At 30.2% G+C, this 21235-nt stretch overlaps 1 protein-coding gene across 4 annotated transcripts in view; it reads left to right on the forward strand.

Annotated features, from left to right (window-relative positions):
- Klc (kinesin light chain) overlaps positions 1 to 21235 on the forward strand; it is an 82117-nt gene that overhangs the window by 29541 nt on the left and 31341 nt on the right. For all 4 annotated transcript variants that reach the window (XM_067278863.1, XM_067278864.1, XM_067278862.1 and 1 more), the window contains exons 3-6: positions 5650 to 5874; positions 9698 to 9794; positions 15335 to 15563; positions 15638 to 15725. In XM_067278863.1, the coding sequence (XP_067134964.1) occupies positions 5650 to 5874; positions 9698 to 9794; positions 15335 to 15563; positions 15638 to 15725 (639 nt within the window). The remainder of the gene's footprint in view (positions 1 to 5649; positions 5875 to 9697; positions 9795 to 15334; positions 15564 to 15637; positions 15726 to 21235) is intronic.

Consider the following 21235-nt stretch of genomic DNA (forward strand, 5'->3'; position numbering starts at 1 on the left):
TATACTTCTAAATAGGCTAGTTTCCAATAGAAAGTCCTCCTGAGAGACATCCCTCTTCATCAGACCACCCATGTGTTACATTACTCTATTTCATCAAATGAAACTAAATGAAACCAACTTTTTCCTTATTGTCAAATTCATATTTTGCATGTAAGAAAATTGTTAATTATAAACCTAATAGATTGATTAACTAAAAATAAGATCAAACTTAGAAATTTAATTGAAATCAATTTATATAATTATGTATACACATATATACAAAGATTGCTCTGGAAAATTTAAAAAAAAATTGCCCACCATTTCTCTAGTTTAAAATATTTTTGCCACTTCCAATTATTGCCACCAGTTTTACTTACTAATTAATGCATGTGCTGATAGCCTTATCAGTTTGGAGAATGGAAAGTAAAAGTGACATGTTAAGCTGTCACTTAGAAATAGGAATAACTTTTTAATGAATAATTCCAAATAACACATTTGATCACAATCCTTAATCAGTGTTTCATAGGTTCTGTCATGTCAAAATTTTTATGATTTAGATTTTACAAAATATGAACATTTATGCCAATGCTTTCTACATAATGTATGATCTTTATTTCAAATAATAGATATGTTATCAATAAATAATCTGTCTAAATTTTGTTTGAATTTAAAGCTATTTTTTAATAAATCAAAATCATTAATCGTATTTTAGTTATCCAAAGTAGAAACAAGACATGAATCTAATTACTTAAATCTCATTTACCTTGAATTCCAATGGCAACAAAATTAAATTTGTTAAATTGAACATGTGTACTAGTTACAATGACTTACCTATTCCATAAATGCATATTCAATACATACAATACTCAACAGCTAAGATATATACAGGAGTCACTCTGCAGTGCCAAAATCACCTCTTTCTGATATTTTTATTAAAGTGTAGATAAAAATTGTAGTACACTTATTTCAACATTTAAGGTGAAGCTGAATCACAAAGCACACTTCAGGAAAAACAATAGAATGCCAAGCTTCTATGTCACAAGAGTCCTGTGTACCACAATATTTTGTAATGACATGATGTCGCACGGCAAGTTTGAATAGGAAAGCAGATAGTTACATTGAGAACTGAAGGTAACTTTTATGCGATGTCACTCAGTGTTTTCAGATTGGAGAGTTTTTATTGACTGACAGAAAATTTGGAAAATTTTTTGGGTAAATTGTGTCCTTAATCAGTATTTCATAGGTTCTGTCATGTCAAAATTTTTATGATTTAGATTTTACAAAATACGAACATTTATGTCAATGCTTTCTACGTAATGTATGATCTTTATTTCTTTTTATCAGTTTGTATATTTCTTCTTTAAAAATTTTTTTACTTTGTTAATTTTATTTATTTTTAATTGTATTTTTGGGTAAATTATGTTATTTGGGGGGTGAAAATCTATTGTCCATTGACAGTTCTGATTAAATGTATGATAAATAAATACTGAAGAAAGATGAAAGTGAAAAAATTTCACCCCAAAAAATTGAATATGCATTTATGGAATAGGTAAGTCAGAGTTTGTTTGATTTCATTTTAAAGTATATTTGCATGTATCTCTTCATCAAAAGATAACAAGCTTATAAATATTTTTTACAATCCTGAATTATTAACCAATTTGCATGTCATTTTTATTATTTTAATATACCTGAATATTATGGAGTCAAATATGCCAGCATACTTTTTATTGGGCTGCAATTTTCAAATTGGAGATCTATAGATTCTTGCTTCCGTTCTTCCTTCCTTAACTTTTTAAGCTCTGAAAACTCTCTTACTATGTAGCTAGAGACTAAATTGTTTTTACTCCTCAAGCTACAAAGGAACTTGTATAACAAAACAGTCAGACAACTTTTTCATTGGCTGACTTCATGTTTAAAGAGTTAATTTTGAATGAAGTTAGATAGATGAAAATTGAGACCAAATATGACAAGCTCAGAGACAAAGGCACCAATTAACTAGAAACGAGGCTGTAGACTGGAAGCCATGTAATTTTTTTTTATTAAAAAGTACAGCCTGGCATCTGTTTTTATATAAGGTGATTTAACTTACTATGATAATTTATGCAAGGACATTTGTTTTTTAGTATATTAATTTTTTTGATAGCTTCCACATTTTCCATGACAAATTCACACAAAAATTACCACATCTCACTGTTAGAGCAAAGAGCTGTTGATCAGGAAAGAACAATTATATAAAACAACCTTATTTCATAAACAATGCTTGAAAAAAAAATTAAACAAGTTTCAGAATAGATAACATGGAAGATCAGACCCTCATTGACAATACTTCAACAACAATCACTCCTAAGAACATACCTAGCATAACATGCACCAATGAAAACATAAACACAGCAATTACAACTAGTAACACCATACACACAGGGTTAATTAATACACTCACAAATTTCTTCCAAGAATTATTTTCTAACTTTACAGGATTAGACAATACACAAAGACTACATATACCAAAAATACACACTAAAACAATTAGGGAAAATCATATACTAGTTTAAAACATACACAATACCAAAACACATTAAACCAGATTTAACACTTTCAGACATAAATACAACAGTTTATTTTTATGTAGTCACTGTAGTCATGTATCATGGTCTTAAAGTATGTACAATCACAGACACATTCAAAACACAGACAAATCATGAGCCTATCTGGCATAGAAGACTAGAAACTCAAATAAATTGCATTAAACTACAAATTAAGCAGGCTGACATAATATACTAAAAAACAACATAACATCAAACTTATTGAAAGAGATCAGAAAATCAAAACATGCACACAGCGCAGCATGAACAATTACCTATATGCTATGAAAACAAAATAAATTATTTGCAAACAATAAGATATTTTTTACAGACAAGAACTATATACCAAGCCCATTATATAGTCACAGAACAATGGCACACCAACAGAAAAACAACTCAGACTTCTCACTGATCCAGTCTAATTTTACACACACATGAAACATGCTGAATCAAAGAGGAAGAAGAAAATGTGCAAAATAACCAATCATACCTTGATTGGTATAAAAATAACAACTTGGTATGATTCAAAATAAACATACATGACATCCAAAATACAAAACAAAGAACACAACTTGCAGACATTTACAATTTCTGGTACAAAAAATTTGCATCTCTGCACTAGGAACTAGCCAGAAATTTTCAACAACACAGTCAACAATTCACAAGACATGCCAAAATTTTTTACACAGGACATTACACATGACAAACAACAATACCAAGCTTTCCCACACAATATAGACCTGTTACAAGCCTTCCTCCTACAAAACATGTGAATCAGTCAAATGGAAACCAAACTTTTTTCCCAACAACAGAAGCAAACATATTTGGACCCAACCGCATGAATATTAGTTGGTGAATTTGGATTGATTTCCCACCATGCCTGTCAGTTTAGTCATTTCTGTAGTAGTAGTCATGCTGAGTGAGCTGCTTGCTTCTAGTACCTGGTGCTATTATCTGCACAATACCAATCTGGATGCAACATAGTACACAAAATATGCAGACGTCAACAGGTAATCTTGAGCTCAGCGCTCCAAGTAGACATTCTAATGATCTTAGCCAGAACCACATTTACAGAACTGCATCAAACTGTTGGCTGACTCATAGATGCCATTTTGGAGAAACAAAAGGATTCAGAAATGTCTGTATGAGATCAAGTTATAAATACAAAAAAAACTATAATAAGCATATCTTAAGAAACAACACTCACAGATGACACTTGTAGGAAATGCCACATTATGCATAAAACTATACACAAACCTAGACACAAAAACTTTTAAAAATGCAGCCTTTTTATTCACTTTTCCAAATGTTTTCGGCCAGTTTGAATGGCCTTCCTCAGGAACAGAAAAATCAAATGATTCTGATTTCTATGATGGAATTTGTTTTGGAACTTTTTAAACATTTGAATTTTCTTATTTTTGCAGGCTCATACAAAAAGAATTACAATCTATACTGATTATTTGTACCAATATACACACAAACTATACATACATATAATACATGAATAAATAACTAAATAAACAAATAAAACAAATAAGTAAATAAATACATAAATACATTAACACAACTGCTAATATAAAGAAGGCCACCATTGTGCCTACTTCTTTAACTGTTCATCCTTTTTTCCATACTAAAAATATTCATATTGTGCCTGCTCTCCATCCTTACTTGACTCTCTGAAGTTTATCACTAATCCTTCCTGTGTATTTGCCATGCTTCTGCATATTTGAGATCTCTCTTGTCCTGGATTTTTTGTATTATTTTAGCTCTTACTCAGTCCACTGTGACTACCTCTGTTGGGTCTGTTATAACATACATTGCTAGTGTAGTGACTGCTGCTCATTCTGTATGTTTCTTTTAAAGAAACATATAGAACACACACTATTTTATTACTTCTATTAATGTGCAAAATTTCATTCAAATCAGTTGAATCACAGTTTTTCAGCAATTGGTCAATTTGAGTTGCTGTCAAGGAAGCTTGCTCACTTCACTCACTGCACTTCAACAACTTTAAAAATACTCAAAAATAAGCAGTATCAAAAAATATACCAAATAGTATATTAAGTTATTGTTTTACATTATTTGTTTTCAAAATGTTTGTTATTCATTTAATTAAGTTAAATATAAGAAATGAAAGTATAAAGCATACAAGATTTTACAAATTATAGTTATGATTTATCTGTGGAAGGTTGGTATCCTATCTTATAAAATTACAGTCGACTCCACATAAGTCAACACCCCAAGGGGAAGTGGAAATGTGTTGAGTTATCCGATGTGACAACTAAAGTGGAGTTGGAAAAAAACCCACAAAACTACAGTTAATAAAATGCAGTAGTGCGTTATACAGTAGTATAGGCTTACAATACATTGTGTCCTCCATTTACAATTACTGTGTAGATGAAAAACTGAAAAATTGGCTTAGTGTTGTTTGTTTTGAGCACTTAACTGTCTCAACTTTCTTTTTCAACAATCATGAACGCTTTTAAAACATCATCTTTGCAATTGCCAATTGTTGGCAAGTAACGTCTAAGGATTCTTAATGCCTCTGGCATGAGAAAATGCAAAATTGGATTCTGGTGTGACGTTGATGTAGATTGTATATTTTCTTTTTGTTTATGTTATTATTTTATACATAAAAATACATAAAATGTTAAGGCATTTTTATTAATATGTGTATATATATATATATATATATATATTAATAATAATAATAATATATTATTATATTATTAAATATATTAATTATATATTAATAAATAAATCGACTCCCCCCTCATGAAAAAAAGAGTTTGCACCACATATGCGGAGTGAATTCATTTTTTCGGGAGGGGTGATGACTTATCAGAGTGTGGGACAGCAAAAGTATGTCGACTTATCCAGTGGTGACGAGTTAAATGGTGTTGAGTAAACCAGAGTTTTTTAACATTAATGCCTATGTAAGTTGGCCGGGACCACAGAAAAGTGACTACTTAACTGATGGTGTCGAGTTATCCGGGTGTCAACTTATGCGCACTCGACTGTATAAGCACATTTTTTAAAATTAAATATTTGTTTACATTAATATTTTAAAATAAGTTATATTTTACAGGTAATGGTGGCTTTAGCTGGTCATTTACAGACTGTTGAAGCAGAAAAACAAAAATTAAGAGCCCAAGTGCGAAGGCTTTGTCAGGAGAATGCATGGTTAAGAGATGAATTAGCAAATACTCAGCAAAAATTACAAGCATCTGAACAAACAGTGGCCCAATTAGAAGAGGAAAAGAAACAATTAGAGTTCATGAATTCTCTGAAAAAATATGACAACAGTGAATCTGTATGTTTTGTTTTAATGATTTTTTTCTTTGTTAATTTATAAAATAATTGCTATACTTTATAGATATTTAAATTTAAAAAAATGTCTTGTTTGAGTTATAAATTTTTTGACAAAAAAAATTTGAAATTTTTCTATATAAAAATCTTATGCAAATTACAAAAAATAAGACAAAATATTCAAATGTTAAAATTTCCGTATTATTATTTCTTAAATATTTGTATTGTACAAATATTTAAAGTCCTAAACAAAAAATTAGAATATTCACCTAACTGAAAGTTTAGTATTTTCTTATGAACAACACAGAGTACAAAACTTTTTTCGGCACTATATAAACAACAAATATGTTTATATAGTGTCAGGCAAATTAACTCAAAAGTTTTTTTTTATGAATGGAAATGAAATGACAAAAAAATAGACTAACACTTTTACTGTGACAAAAAATTAGAATATTAGCAAAAACAGCCAGACAAACAGCCATAAAAAATTAAATTGTAATGCAAATTTGCATATTGCTGGGCAGAGCAATATAACATGGGGTGTAAATGTGACATAGTGACAGAACTAAAGATACTATCATGGCCTTGCACAAAGCAGGAAGAAAACAAAAAGAAATTGAGAATTATGTAAAGTGCTCTCAGCCAACAGTCTCTAGAATATTGAAACATCAAAACTGTTCAAGTTTTAACTAATAAATGCCAGAAATGTGGATGTAAATGAGCAATGACTACAAGGGATGAGAGAAACTTGAGAAGGATTGTTGTGCAAAATCGCTTTAAGAGTGTTAAACACTTGCGTGCACAATGGAGAGCAACTGGAGTGAACGTTAGTAGCCGAACCACATGTCAAAGGTTGCACGACATGCACTTCAACTGCCGTGTTCCCATGATGAAGCCGTCTCTAACGAAAAAACGACGACAAGCACATGTCAGATGGTGCAGAGAGAGGCTCATGGGGACAAGATGACTGGAATAACACTCTCTTCAGTGACGAATCTCTGTTTTGTCTCTCCTGTGTATGGAGAACAACCAAAGAGGCCTTTGAAAAGGACTGTATGAAGAGATCTGTAAAGTTTGCATTGTCTGTCATGATCTGGGAATGCATGAGTTGCAAATGGCATAGGACAACTGTGCATTCTTTGGGAACGTGTCAATGCACAGACATATCAAGACATCTTAGAGACATTTATGATACCATCGGCAGAGGATTTAGTTGAGGAAACATTTCTATTTCAAAAAGATGGGGCATCCTCTCATACTGCGAAGTCAACGATACGTTGGTTACAAGAACGACAGATTGCAATCCTGCCTTGGCCAAGCAATTCCCCAGACTTAAACCCCATTGAAAATTTGTGGGGTCATGAAACAACGAATTAATGAACGGTGTTCAACTTCTGTGGAGGAACTGGTGACATGCATTCCACACATTTGGAATTGCATCACCAGAAATGAATGTGAAGCATTAATCTGCACCATGCCCGACAGATTGTGAGCTGTAATTATGGCAAATGGCAACGCCACAAAATATTAAGTTTATTTTATTGTATTTCTTATATTTAATCCACATTTAGCTAATATTCTAATTTTTTGTCACAGTCAAAGTATTGTTCTATTTTTTGTCATTTCATTCTGTTCATAAAAAAAGATTATTATTGACTTAATTTGTCTAATTAATGGGTATAATAAATATACATATACATTGTTTATGTAGTGTCAAAAAAAAGTTTTATACTCTGTGTTGTTTGTGAGAAAATGTACACTAAACTTTCAGTTAGGTGAATATTCTAATTTTTTGTCTAGGAGTTGTATACAATGTACTCTTAGTGTACATAGTCAAGCACATTCAACTATGCATCTCACATTATCAATATCAATTTTGAAGTATTAAATAAACATACAAAATATCTAATATGTGGCATGTCCAGAGATTAAGTTCCAATTGGCCAGAAAGGAAAAAAAACTTTTTTTTTGAACTTATAATTATTGTCATAGGAAAATACATAGTTTCAGCTATTTTCAGCATATTTGCTTTTGTGGTTCGGACATTTGTCCTAGTGACACACACACACACTTTTGCAAACCCTTATCAAAGAAGTCTCTTGTTTGCTTAGACAACTTGTTTTATGATTTGCTTTTGATTACCAATGCCTGTTGTCATTAACTTATCAAACAAAATCAGTGTAAATCTGCACTTTCATGCATCAAATCACCACTTGTTATTAATTACGAAGTAATGCTATCTTTATTTTTATGCATGGGGACCTTTCCAAACCTTGCGGATGATACAGGTAGTGTAACAAAGTCAACTGTTTGCAGAACAGTGCTGAATGTTTCTAAAGTAATTGTGAAGCTAAGAGAGTATATTTTTTCCCAAAAACTTGTCAATAATTTATAAGTTATACATCAATTCAAACAAATTGCAAAATTGTTTGGGAGTTTTGTGCTATAAAATAATTTGGGAGTTTTTGTGCTATAGACTCCACACACATACCAATATCTTCATGAGGCAAAAATGCAGAACTATATCATAACAGAAAAGACTATTTTTCTATAAACGTTCTATAAATTTCTGATTTTGATTACATCTTATATTTAATAATTTAAAGTTTTATAATATACCAATCTTTCAAGTCATTCAATTTTTTTAAACAATACTATAAATTGCTTTGTTTTGATGATTTATTAGATTGCTTTGATGTTTTATGTTTTTCATTACAGAAAAATTGCAAATAATGTGAAAATTTATTATCTTTAATTTATAATAAAATTTTATTCAATAAAATTCAGAAATGTGAATATTTTTAGAATAAATTGATCAAATAATGGTTAAATTTTTTCCATAAGAAGAATAAATAACAAAATTATGTTTAAAACTAAGTAGGCTTGTTATTTATTAGGCCTACTTTATTTTAAAATGTAAATAAATTGTTGATTTGGTAAATAATTTTTAAATGAAAACTTGATTTTTACAGAATGAAATAATAAGGCGCTCTCAATACTTAAGACACAAAATAATAATATACTTCCAAAAATTTCAGTTGTCATGAGAGAATTTTGCATCATAGATTTGGTGATTTTGGTATGTACACTTGAAGTTGACCATCCTTGCAGTATACAGTATTTCCAATGAATATTAAAAGCATAATCTAAATAAAACTTGCATAAATTAAAATGAATTTAACAACAACAACAATTATTCTTCAATCTTGATAAATTCAAACAGATTTTGCATCATCAAAACAATTAAAGATTTTAATTATAGTAGGCATTATAATAGTATTTAGAAAGATAAAGCAAAAGTAAACTTATTTTACTAGATTTTCTCTAAATATAAACATATTTCCCAACATTATTTTTTAAGTATGAAAGTAGTTTTTTTATAATATAGTAAACTTTCGATTTAACAGACTAATTGAGATAGGAGTGTCTGCTATTGCTGAAAGTTAATTCAGTTGAATGCATTTTAAAAAACATTAATAACTATAATATATAACTACAAATAAAATAAGATTATAAATTACTGAATGTTCATTATACTTATTGATTCAACTTCTTTAAATGTGTTCTATTAGCAAATAAAGAAAAAGTTCTATTGTGTTTTCCTTTAGAGCAGAAATTTTTTGTTTCTTAAATCAGTCTGTTAAATCAAGCATTTACTCTACTTGTACTGAAGAATTTCTCTATGAATTTATAATGTAAAAAGAAATACTTTAAAGTTTATGAAATCAGTGGTCCCCCGCAAAATATTAATGATTATTGTTAATAATCATATTCTATTCTTCTGAATAGCAACCAAATTATGTTTTTAAATAAAATTTGTTATACAGATGACAGAAGAATCAATAGTAGAAAAGAAATCAGATGTTGAGCAGCCACTGGATCTTGGTTTTCCTGATGATGACGACGATGGTACACAACAAGAGGGTAATAATTTTATTTTATTTTTTGAAATTAACAGTTTTATTTTATAGTTCTTTAGAACCTTTTTTGTGACATTTAATTTAGCAGAAATGTTTTTTGGTTCAATTTTGTTGGAAGAAATATTCATTTTAATATTCCAATGTGTTATTTTATATAACTAATGTTTTCAGTTATTCTAAACATTCATCTTCAAGGACTACACACTCATCTTTCAACCAAACATGGCAAAAAAGTTATTACTGTAAAGCTGTCCTCATCAACTAGCCAAAGTGGCGATGGCAAAGAACCACTGCTGATGAAGTGAAAACATAGCTCACTTGAGGACTTTTTTGTTAAAACTGAAACTTTAAATGACATTTTAGCCTGAATGACAGCCTTAGATGGCTTTTCTTTTAGGGTCTTCGTAACCTCAAAAGATTTGGGAACATTGTTATTATCAAAAGGGTATTCAGATTTATCAAAAGCTGCTTCAACAGTTCGTAAACATGTTGTCAATTATAGCTACAGAATTAGAAAGCATATAAAAGCTGAATTAACTGCTTTCAAAAATGAAGGCCAGCACTTTAGTTTGAGTTTTGATGAATGGACATTGACTTCTAATAAAAGATACTTGAACGTAAATATTCATTCAGAGAAAAAGTTTTGGAGTTTAGGTCTTATTCGTATCGATTTATCTTTGAAGGCAGAGACCTGTGTTGATGTTTTAAAAGATCACCTTTCTCAATTCAATATTTCACTGGACAGCAAAATCGTGGCAATTGTAACCGACGGTCCAAATGTCATGCTCAAAGTCGAAAAACTTGTTAATGCAGAGCACCAACTTTGTTTTGCTCATGGCATTCACTTAGCCATTTGCAATTTACTTTATAAAAAAAAAGTATACCCTGTATACCAGATGCTTCAGAAAATGAGTCCATTGAGCTCCACGATGTAGACTAAGATGATGACGACGAAGATCTTGAATCAGGATTAGCCCTTGAAGAAAGAGAAAATTGCTCAGATTTGACAAATGACTAGAACATCAAGGATGTAATAAAAAAAGTTTGTAAAGTAGTTCTTATTTTCAAAAGAGCGTCGTTGAAGAATGATACCATTCTTTAAAAATATGTGAAGATAGAGCATGGCAAAGAGCTAAATTTACTGCTTGATTGCAAAACCAGATGGAACAGCCTCTACAGTATGCTCGAGCATTGTGTTTTTTTGAAAGTTAGCATCAGAAAGGCACTTATAGATATGAATAATCCAGTGTAATTGGAAGAATCCGATTTTGAACTCATCGATGAAATCATTAAAGTCTTGGCTCCAGTAAAATTAACTGTAGAAGCACTCTGTTGCACTGATGCGAATTTATGCACAGCTGATGCTGCCCTTAAGTTTCTTTTTAAGCAGTTAAATGACAATAGCTCCAATTTTGCTTCTAAATTCAAGATACCTTTACAAAAGCACATGAAAGATTGCTGAAGAAATGAGTTGAGTGGCATTTTATGCTACCTACAAAATCCTCATAGTGACATTTTGCTGACGATGATGAAATAAAGTGTACATTTTCAAGTCTGAGCAAGGTCCTGATAAAAAACCAGATTGTTTCATTAATTGAGAGATTAAATGGTAAAAGAAATGAAGAGGAAAAATGAAATATGCAAGTTGAGTCTACAAATACAGAAAAAAGTGATTTGACGCTCAAAGAAAAGCTTCAGTTGGAAATAGAAAACAGCATGAAAACAATGTCTCCTGAAGCATTAAATGAAAATGATTTTTCCAAAATTGTTAAGAAAGAAATGAACCTGTATGAGTTTTCAAATTCTACTCAGAGCTATAACCTAGAGTGGGCTTATAAGTATTTACTAACAATTCCGCCAACTTCCATCGAACCTGAATGTGCTTTCTCAGCAGCTGCATATATGTGCAACAAATTGAGAAGCAGACTTGGTGATGCGACACTGGATGCGTTGTTATTTCTCAGATTATATTTTTGCAATTCAAATTAAAATGTTCCTATTAGATTACTTTTCTTTATATTTAAGAAAAATATGACTGATTAACCACTCAGCAGTGAGGGACGTATATATACGTCGAGGGCGATCATGTGGCAGTGGTGAGGGACGTATATATATGTTAAATTCTTTTGGGGGTATCACCAAAATCTAGCCAAAAACTACCGCAAAAAAAAATTCACATAAAAAATGAATTATGTAACAATAAAAAAAGACTTTTCTTTACTAGACATAACTGTTTACAAATACTTTTTCTAAAACGGAAATGAGAAAAATTGCGTGAAAAAATACTTTAAAAATTTTTCGGGTATATTCTCCACTACTAAGGGATAGAACCATACCTGACTCTCCCACTGCTGAAAGGTTAATATTATTTTTTAACACTTTTTGCTAAGAAACTTACTTTACTACCTACTTACTAGGTTGTTACATGAAAGTTGTCTATTTAGTCGATGTTAAGAGAGTTTTGTTAATTTTCAACGTTTATTTGCATAGTTTGTTACATAAAGGTTTTTCAATTTATGTAAGTTTTAAAGAGATCTCACTGATGCTTGAAAAAGAATAACTTTAACATGAAGACTGAGCAATTTTAACTCTGGTTAGTCTGACTCTAAGTCTGATTAGTTAGAGTGATTAGATTAGCTAGGTGTATACCGTAAAATATGTTAATTTTTGTCTAAATTTTAATTACATTGATTTTTGTCTAAATTTTGATTTGTTGTTGATGTGAAAGCTGATTTCTGTAAGATTTTTTTATTTTTTATTAACCCTCAATACCGAAATGATACCAGGATTTACTAAGTATAATCCCGAAATCCCAGGATCAGAAATAAGCACCAGGATCGAACTCCCTATATATGATACATAACCACCATGATGAATTGGAACTGATGAACTGGAGAGATGCATACAAAAGGACTGTGAAATGGTGACACCTGGAATGCTATATGCCATCAATAATGCCATGCTTTGACCATCTACAACTTTGTATTGCCAATGAAGGCTGTCATTTTGAACATGTTCTCAACAAAATAAAGTATCTTTTTGTATCAATGTTATATTTATCCTTTACAGTAAGAGATTATTTGTATGCTATGCTAAATTGTCTTACATTGATTTCCTTTGGCTATTTTAATGCTGAAACAAATGCATACACTTGTGCAATTCTGGAAAGATTGCTATTGCTTCTGGATAAATGTTTGTGGAATAATTAGCAAAAAAAATAATCTGAAATTTTCTGTATGTTATGTATATTAATATAATGCTGAATTTTTAAGTTTAAGTATTTTTAGTTTTAAAATATTTAGTAGTGTGTGTAGTGATCCATGAATCAGCAGGGTCAAACTTCACATATCTTACAGTACTGTTCATATTGCCATTGTCAAATTATTCAAAATATATTGTACATAGCAGTTTCTAAATCTTATTTTTAAAATAATATAAATAAAAAAATTAATTTTTGTGAGTAAATGTATTATAAATATTAATCACTTTCTTGACACAATGACTAGGTGAAAATTTTATCCTTTAGTATATTTTATACATAATGGCTACTAATTAAAACAATGTATTATATGTACTGTACAAATATAAACATCTTACAAAACCTGATACATTACAATAAAGCTACATCAACTGCCATATAATATCTGTCTATAAATCGGCAATAATAATTATGAATTACTGATTAATTTTACCCAAGAGGGAGGCATTAGGCACCATCTTGTATTAAATTTAATAATTATACTTTAATTAAATAATTTTAGATTAAACTGGAAGAAAAGAATCTGTCCGAAATGGGACTCAAACCTGCAACTCCAGTTTAATCTAAAATTATTTAATTAAATTATAATTATTAAATTTAATACAAGATGGCACCTAACATTTCCCATAGGGGCAAATTAATCAGTAATTTATAATTATTATTGCCGATTTATAGCCCGATACATTATACAGCAATTGATGTAACTTTAATGTATATGGATAAAAGTATGAGATATTGCCACCCAAGATGCATGGCTAAACAAATGTCTAAACTAATTTTAAAAATTTATTTTAAAAAATTGACTTTTTTCATATTGTACTTTGATACATTGTGATTTGAAAAGATTAAAGACTTTGTGTACAGTCCACCATGTAATTTGAAATAATCTAAAATTTAAAAGTATATTATATATTAGTTATAAAATGCTGCAGTTCTTTTAAAATTAGATACGAATATCAAAATAAACATATCGGATAATCAAAAAATCCAGGAAACAAAAAATTTAGTACCTAACATTTTCAACTATCTTCAATGGTCATCCTCATGTTTACATTAAATTTAAACATAGAATATGAACAGGAATCTAGAAATGTAAATAGAGATGGAGTTCTTGTTCTCATACAATGGAATTGTATATCACAGATGACATGTGCATATTGTACAGTTTTTAATTAAACAAATTTTGAAAAAGGACTTTGATATGTCTGAAATGATAGCCATTTCTTTATAATTTACAGCTGAATCATATAATTATACAATTTATGGCCAAATGGTCGAATCATAGTTATAAGATCATAAGATATAACCAACATCTCACAAAAAACAAACAAATTATGAAGGCTAATATTGTCAAGATTGCTTTTAAAAGGATATATATATTTCCTTCTCAGAAATCCAAAAGATCCTGCTGATAAAGAACACCTGGGGTATCTCCATTCATGTAACTGATAGTAGATTTGGTCTAAAATATGAATACATTGAAGCAACAACATGCTTATTAAACCTCCACATCAAAGAACATGAGTGTGACTTAAAAAAAGTTGAACTACTACAGCACACATCATAAGCCTCCAAAAATGACAGTCAGGTTGCACTTCAAGAAGCCCACATTTTACTTCCATCTGGAGATAGGACTCTTCTTAAACATCTCAAGAGGTTAGAAATCTGCAAAGCTAACAGGAAAGCATTGTCACAAGTTATAAAGACATGGACACCATTTCCAACACATTTTCTAACAAATTTTTTGAAATGTGTTTAAAAACTTTACAGTATGCATGTGTCATCTGTGATGTTCTTGTTCTTATTCAATGAGATTGTATTCCAATCTCTCTAAATTTCTAGATTCCCATTTATGTTCTATGTTTGATTATAGTGTGAACCTGAAGATGAACATTGAAAATGATCAAAAACATACATTAATTATTAAATTTTTTTTTGTTTGCTGGATTTGTTTGGTATCTGGTATGTTTATTTTGATATGTTAGTTTTATAGAAATGCAGTATAAATAATGTAGTTCCATTTTTATTATAAAATTTTTTTTATAAGTGCCAAGGGTGATATTAAAAGAAATTTGTTAGTATAATATCCTTTTATGTAAAGTAAATAAAATCTGCAATTTAAGTTTGAATATTTTAAATAATATATTAACTATTTTTATAGGAACTACTACTGATTTGTTAATTAAAATTTTTTTTTGTATGTTGCAACTTTATTTTATCACAAAATGTTTTCATTTTCAATTTATTCAAATTTATTATCTGAAATTTTAAATTATTTTTATTAGCATTGTCTCCAACTCCTCCTGGACAAATGGCAGCAGCTGCAAATGCTGGATATGAAATTCCTGCACGACTTCGGACTCTACATAATCTTGTAATACAGTATGCCTCTCAAGGACGATATGAAGTTGCAGTACCATTGTGCAAACAAGCTTTAGAAGATTTGGAAAAAACAAGTGGGCATGATCATCCTGATGTTGCAACTATGTTAAATATTCTAGCACTTGTTTATAGGTAATTTTTTCAGATTGTAACAAGAATGAAATTATTTGTTATGAATTGTAAACTTTAATATATTTTTCTTGTAGAGATCAGAATAAATATAAAGAGGCAGCAAATTTGTTGAATGATGCACTCGCTATTCGTGAAAAAACATTAGGGGAGAATCATCCAGCGGTGAGTGTCTTATCATTTAGATACTCTAATGATATTCTTATTACAATTATATCATCCACATCTTATTTATGAGATGTAGTTTGTATAAATTTTGTTTTTGTGATAGTCTAATAGAAAATTTCAGAAGAGCTTATTACTACTATAATATCCCATTTATATAGTACAGATAAAATAATTCATTTGAATATGAATTTGATAAAACAATGAATATTTGAATTTGTATAACTGTCAAACAGTATTGAATAATAATTAAAATATTCACAATTAAAAACCATAAAATGAAAAAAAAATAAAAAAAAAAAGACTTTTTGAAAAAGAAGATTTTTATAGCAATAACAGTAAATATTCAAAATAATATTCAAGAATGGCACACTATTTAATTTACAATTGCTCTAAATGTTATTTAAGATTAAATTTTGAAATTGTAATTCTTCTATGAAAATTATATTCAAGGAAGTCAGTTCATTTTCTCAATATTGATTGGTAAAAACAATAAAAAGAACCTAGATTTTTTCAGTAATATTTAGCATAATACTTGTCTTAGAATGTTTAAGAGACACATTACTATACTTTTAAGTTTTATGTGAAAATTATTTTGTATTTCATTTCATAGTGAATTTTTTCACTTTATTCTATAAATATTCTTATTATAAACTAGCAGTACCCATCACATGTTGCTGTGGCTCAAAATGTATCTATTATAAATGTGTAACACTTTCCTGCGGGGGAAATTTTGAAAAATCCCTTCTTAGTGTACATTCTCTTGATGCACCTTATTAAAATGCAAAAAGCCGCATCTAAAATAGTATAATAGAAGCCCAGTTCTTCACGGTAAGCCTTAATTTTGTCCCTCGGGGAAAAATTTCGACATCTATATTATATAAAAATGCGTGTATTCGAATGCAACGTTGTGTCAAAATTTCAAAGCAATCGGTGAAGAACTTTTGGAGATTAGCTATTAGGAACAAATGAACATGTACATTTTTATTTATATAGTTATATGAACATTGAAAATTTTGGAAATTTCAAAAACTTTTTATATTAACAAAATATTAATAATTTAATGATATTGATATTAAAAATATAAATGCACATGCTTGATAATATTTTTGATTAAAAAAATAGAACTCCATTATGTAGGAAGATTATTGTTGTCAAATATTTATTTAATTCAAATTTATTCAAAATATAAATATTTAAATTGGTGCAAAGTTATTTTAAAGAATTTATATATTTGAAGTCTAAACGTCTTAATACTAAATTAAATTAATACTATGTTATGAGATATGCAAATACAGTAGTGAACCGAAAATCGGAATCAATTGGGGACTGGGGTGGTTCAGATTAGGGATTTGTTCTGATTATGGATTATGTACGAAAAAATATATTAACCTGTCCGATGTTCAAATTTTTCTCCGTTGTGTGTCGCTTCGTGTTGAATTTTTCTCCATCGCGTGTCACTTTGTGTTGAATTTTCGTCGATTTTAAGCCTAACGAAAATTTTTATAATAATAATCGAGGCTATCGTATCGTTAAAAATTATTTCTGCATTTTGTACAAACAAAATAAATATATTGAAGAATATAAAAACATGAAAATTATACTTTAGAAGTAAATTTAGTATCAAAAACGTTTGATTCAGCACGACACAGTCCGACTGAAAATTGTGCCGATTACTGGGGTTCCGATTTACGAGTCTCTACTGTATATTTTTATTTACTTTAATTAGAGAAAAAGTTTTAAGTTTGTTTCTTCTGTTTCCATATAAAGGGTTACAAAAAATTAATGACAGTTTAACAAAACCAAATAGTTATTATATCATTCTTGATAATTTGTTACTAGATTAATATAAGGACTAATCTTTATAAAATGATAAGTTTGATTGCTTATATCTTACAGTTAATCCATATTTTGAGTTTCCTAGAAAATTAACTGTACTAGTAAGTAATGTTGTTCATGGAACAGAGATAAATGCCCAAATTACACAAATAATGGTTATCAAAATTCAGTTTCTCAGTATAGAAAATCTTATGCAGAATATGTTTATTTGGAACAAGGAAATACTGAAATATAGTTAATGATAAAATTTAAAATGTGATTTTGTTTTATATTTATATTCTTTTAGAATAAACATAAATATTTTAAAATGATTACATAAAAATTATATTGTGAGGGTCTGAACCCCCCTTTCCTTTTTTTGAATAGTATTGTTCTTTTTATTAACTTTTTAATTTTATGGAAGAATTTGAAGTAGGAATTTTAAAGAGGCCTTTTAACGACCGCAACGATCTTTATGAAATAGTTGTTTAAAAAATATATATCAACAAGAAGGAGAATAATCGTTTGTATTACAGTAACTCGATAGACGATAGATTCAACAAGACTGGAATAAGCGATGTTTTCATCCCCCCCCTTTGTTGCATGTGACACGTGGCCGCAGCAATAAATCACATAGATCGTTGTCGAACCCGACATTGAACATAAACAATATCGAAATTGTAGACAAAATTGCAATAGTTATTGTCAGCTACACACTAATTGATGAGTGAGAACTGTCATGTCTATAGAAATTTATATTTTAAGTTCACCTCTGCGAAGCACTTAAGTCTGTAATTTAAACAAACATCTCAATTCCCGGCGTCCGTACTAGCCAGATCCAGTCATGAACACAACAACAGGTGTGCGTATAAATCCTGACTATATGACAGTTCACACCCCTTGAATTTGGTATAAAAAGGGCTCACACCCCTTTAAAGGGAGTGACGTCAAGGATACCAGAATAGGACTAATCAACAGCCTTCCTCCGTGCCTTCGACTCTAATCGACGCCGTCAACAACAGATAGCGAGGTAATTTTTGACTTATTATATGGAAATCTCTCTCTTCCCTCAGTTGGTCGAGGTTTAGTTAAGAATAGATAGGGAAAAGGGTTTAAACGCCTCTCTCCAAACGCGAGTACGAGCGCCAAACCCCTACTAACCGCCTCATTAACGATTCTGTGAAGAATTATTGTCGCATCTAATACTATTATCATTATTATTACCTTTATTGTCATTATTATTAATATATGTATCTTTTATATAATATCCTTATTAAATATGTTTAGAGTCTTAAATATGTATGATTACTCAAACACGGCCAACACCTTATCGACTTATCCGCAACCTCCCACTCGATTTTTGCCCTCCTGAACTGCCATCCACTGACCACGTGAGTGGGACTCATCTCCCTGTTGTCGGACAATGGGTTAAGCCTCGTCGCTTAACCCCCGATTCTCACACTATTAAATATTAAAAAATAATTAAATATAAACTATGTTCTTATTAAAACTATAACTACAAATGCAAAACATTACGAAGTCTAAAATGTTAAAAAACAAGTTTTGTACTAGAGTTTGTTTTTTGATTTTTAACAAACTATAAATATCAGTACTGCTCTTTCTGACTGCAAACAAAATATATATTACAACAACAACAATTATTATTATTACAAAATTCAAATGTTACAATTTCAACAAATATAGATACTGATACATAAGGTAATAAACTCACAAAATAACCTTTATAAGCAGCAATAAAGTTTTAACCGTTAATGTTTTCAGCCATTTTTAGTGATCAGCTTCAGGTAACAGAGTAAACAATAAAAACATAATGTAAATTTATTGAACAATGGAATGCCAAACAAATAAAAAAAAAAACAAATTATAAATAAAAAAATAAATAAAAACATAAACAGGAAAAAATGTTTAAAAGATTCTTTCATATAATCTCATGACTAGTGGTGGTCATATCCTTCCTACTATCTATATTAAACAGAGACCAAGAAACAAGATACAGCAGTTACTTGATTTATGTATCATGAGCCTGGAGAGGGATTGATAATTTGTTTAGCAATGCATTTTGAAATTATATTAAATATTTGCTAATATATTGCTAAACAAAGGCAATAAGAGTTGTTAGAGGTCTTAGTCTTTTTAATATGGATAGCAGGAAAGTGATGTGACAGTCACTAGTTGTGAAATTATGAAATGTTATTAAAAGTTTTACAGTTTACAAGGACCCTTCAACATCAGTAGGAAAGATTAAAAAAATGCCATCCCAGAAATACAGATTATAATTTGTACCAGGCTCTTCATGCTGTAGATGTAGGGCATTGAGATCCTTTTAGTTCATAGAGTGGCTCTGTTGTACAGATTTATATGTAAGTTGCTTGGAAAGTTTTGTCCTTCAGGTTTATTTTTTAGTCTTTTAAAATACTCTCCACCATACTCAATGCATTTTGCCATGTGCTGAAACCAGTCATCAAACCAGGCCTTCTGCTTTTCTTCCAGATTAGCACACTGCCAGAAGCTCATAGTCACTGGAAAATTGCCTTTCTTCAAGACATTTTTTTAACTTCTGGAAATAAGCCAAAGTCACAGGAGGAGCAAGATCTGGATGTATGGAGGGTGATCCAAAACAGTTAGTCCAGGCTTGACCAAATAGGCAATTGTATCCTTTGAGCTGTGTGCTGGAGTTTTATTATGGTGTAGGAGCCATGTATTGAGCTAGGATCTTGGTCAGACGTTCCTCAGTGATTGAATGGTTTTTGGCAAACATGTTTGGGTGTATCAGGAACTAGTGATTGTATGCTGTTTTTCTAGTATGATCCTCTCCACAATACTGCATCTTCCAAAGAATAGACTCTCACCTAAATGTCAAATTTTCAGCAAAACACCCAAATTCAACATTCAAACATTTCCAAACAATGTAGCAATCAATCATTTCTTTGTCAAATGTGATTTTCAGACCTCTATTGGAGTTGCTTCATCTTCAAAAAGCCAAACTTTGTTCTGAGATTTTGTTTAACCAAACCACTTAATAATGTTTTCACATCATTTTACTCTGTTGTGCTTCTGCTCCTTTGTCAGTGAATGGGGTATCCAAAGCAAACAAATCTTTCTTAATCCAAAGTGCTTGTGCAGAATGTCATGAACAGATGATGCACTAATATTCAATAGTTCCTGAATCTGACGAGAGGTGATTTACCTGTCTTTGCTGAGAAGTTTCTTTACAGCAGCTAATTTTCTGACATCTGCTTCTGCTGGCCTACCTGAACATGGATCATCCTCCACACTAAAATTATTGCTTTTAAACTATTATACCATTTTTTTATGGTCTTCAAAGAAGGACAATGTTCCCCCAATACGAAGACATTTCTGAAAAGCACTCATCTTTACTGAGATTATGTAAAAAGTTATAATGGATAATCATCTGATGTTCTGTTTTGTCCACACTGCCATTTCTTGTATTTTTGCACTGCTTGTTGGGAAAGTACTAGAAACAGGAACTTGAATTAGACTTTACTCCACCCATTTTTCACACACTTTTCATTGGTGAAAGACTCATTTTGGGACAACCGATAGAAGACATGTAAGACAAAACTTTCTGAGTAACCTATGTAGAGTTGTGAAGCTTCCACATGTCAAATATGATGATTACTAGTGACCTTTTTAATGATTTTGGCTTGCTC

This window comes from Centruroides vittatus, unplaced genomic scaffold, assembly GCF_030686945.1.
Source record: "Centruroides vittatus isolate TY-2023 unplaced genomic scaffold, ASM3068694v2 contig_824, whole genome shotgun sequence".
NCBI classification, from domain to species: Eukaryota; Metazoa; Arthropoda; class Arachnida; order Scorpiones; family Buthidae; genus Centruroides; species Centruroides vittatus.